A 2,184-nucleotide genomic window follows, 5' to 3' on the forward strand; every position below is an offset into this window, starting at 1 on the left:
TTGGTATTTGCCCTAATTTAAACTACATTTAGACAGTGGTTTTATTTTTTGATATGACTTCAAAAGCGGTTCTAATTCTTGGGTATTTATGTATTAATTTGTTGTGCTAAATGCAGGTCATTTGGAATTGATCCAGAGTACATTTGAAGTGGACTGATTTTAGAATGACTATACTCAGTGTATTGTACACGGAAATTAAAATAGGCTATTAAGGTTGCATAACCATTTGATAAAGACATTTATGAGACGATGTACTTTAAAAGTTGATACTGTCTTTACCACTAACAAGTACAGGGATGTACAACAAATAGATCAGAAATAAATTTTATGAAAAATATTTACATACTTAAAATATATTTATGTATTTAAAATAAAAACTACTTTCCAAATACAAAACAGAGGCATTCTAGTTTGAGCACTGAATTGGAAGTCAGGAAAATGCAGAATGTGTCTCAACCGAAAAGTACTGCATTATGTCACAAACTTTTATTCCCATTTCCATGGGGCCAAAAGAACATGGAGAATTGGGGAGGAAATCTGTTACATGATTGAAGTAAAAGAACATGAGCAAAGCAACTATTACTAGAGCAAAACCTGGTCCTATAGTTGAATTTCAGATTTTAAAAGTTTCTTTCAATTGCTCTGATTGGTTCTAAAATTCCTATGGCCAAAGATCAGAAGCTGGAGAGCAAGGTAAACTGCATCAAAGCAGATACTGCCAGCAATGGCACGCTCATGATAGGCCAGTAAGATAAATGAACTCCCAGCGAGCTGAAGAGGGACGGTGTTGCTATCAGTAAGTATCTTCATGGAGTATGTCGACAAATTTATATTAAATACCTGTAGATGTGAGGCATGAATCTGGGAATTTAGCGATAGAACAGCTGCTGTTCCTGCTGTCTTGGGTTACTGAACCTTAAGGCTTTGGGTTGTACACTCTATTAGCCATTCATTGTAAGGTCTCAGTAATTTGCATCAGCAACTTTTTGTTTGTTTGTTTTTGGTACCAGAACTTGAACTCAGGACCTTGTGCTTGTCAGGCAGGTGCTCATGCTGCTCAGCTATAGCCCCAGCCCTGCATCAGCAACTTTAGAAGGCTGAATAGTTAATAAACTGAAGAGCTTGGGTAGAAGGGTAGAACCACTGGTAAAAACACAAGCTCTCGAGTCAGGATACATCTGGATTTGAACTCTGTGTTACTATTTTAGAAACAATATTATTAAATTATTCAAAAATTATCTGAGGCTTTCCTTTTGGTAAAATTATAATATTCGTTCTTATAAATAAATAAGAATTGCGTGGTTGTAAGAATTCAGTGGAATTCAATTAATATATACTGTAATGGCTGGTATGTTACAGTTACTCAATATTTCTCTTCCCAAGAGTAACGATGTCAAAACTAGAAGAAAAACCATCATTTCTGAACCCGAGAAGAGCCGGGCATCCAGTTAAAAGCCCTGGATGACTCATTTCTTCACCATGGCTTTTCTCCTCTTTCAGGCTTGAACGCAGTGACGACCCCCTCCTAAGGACTTCTCGTTCTTCCCTGCAGGGACTGGAACTGCTCCAGAGGGTAGCGCTCAGAGCAGGGCATGCCCATCAGCCCGAGGAAGGTACTGCTTACAAGAAATGAGTCACAGCGTTTCCATTGTTTCCAACAATAGTGAACGTGAGACGCTCAAGCCCACTAAACAACGCCCCAAGTCTCGCTGGGACCAGCTGGTGAGGTTATTCAGACTCGACCACGACGTCCACGTCCATCACCTGCCTTCCTGGAGGAGGTGAACAGGAGAGCAAGAGAGAGGGCAAATAGGGGGAGGAGAGGGGTAGCGAGGCGGTCACAACAAATTCTGTAGTTTGGACGGCACATAGACCTGACGATAGCAATCCACGTTTTCACTGTTTTCTTTCCACCGCTGGAATTTAGCGAACCACCTTCCCTTCTTGGAGCTTCCATCAGTTATTAGGAAACAGTGAGCTCGTCAGCGCTCCGTGGGGGTTTTGTGGGAAACCTGTGACGCTTGGAGGCGAAGCGAGAACCCGGGCACACAGCAGCGGCGCTCGCCGCCCCGCTCCCCTCCTCTCCGGGGCTCCTCTGCCCGGCCGGCACGGCGGCGCCCGCGAAGTCACCCGGTCCTCCGCAGCCGCGCTCCGGCCGTCACTCACCTTCCCACGGCCCGGGCC

At 43.4% G+C, this 2,184-nt stretch overlaps 1 protein-coding gene across 1 annotated transcript; it reads left to right on the top strand.

Annotated features, from left to right (window-relative positions):
• Positions 1 to 663: 663 nt before the first annotated feature.
• LOC106149216 (translation initiation factor IF-2-like) lies at positions 664 to 2,184 on the top strand (the record flags this gene model as incomplete). Its single annotated transcript, XM_013517441.1, is given in 4 exon segments — positions 664 to 746; positions 1,501 to 1,613; positions 1,705 to 1,781; positions 1,928 to 2,184. Coding segments are annotated over 4 exon segments (530 nt in total), but the record flags the coding sequence as incomplete, so codon positions are not given.

The sequence above is a fragment of the Chinchilla lanigera genome, unplaced genomic scaffold, assembly GCF_000276665.1.
Source record: "Chinchilla lanigera isolate Chin_1 unplaced genomic scaffold, ChiLan1.0 scaffold00039, whole genome shotgun sequence".
NCBI classification, from domain to species: Eukaryota; Metazoa; Chordata; class Mammalia; order Rodentia; family Chinchillidae; genus Chinchilla; species Chinchilla lanigera.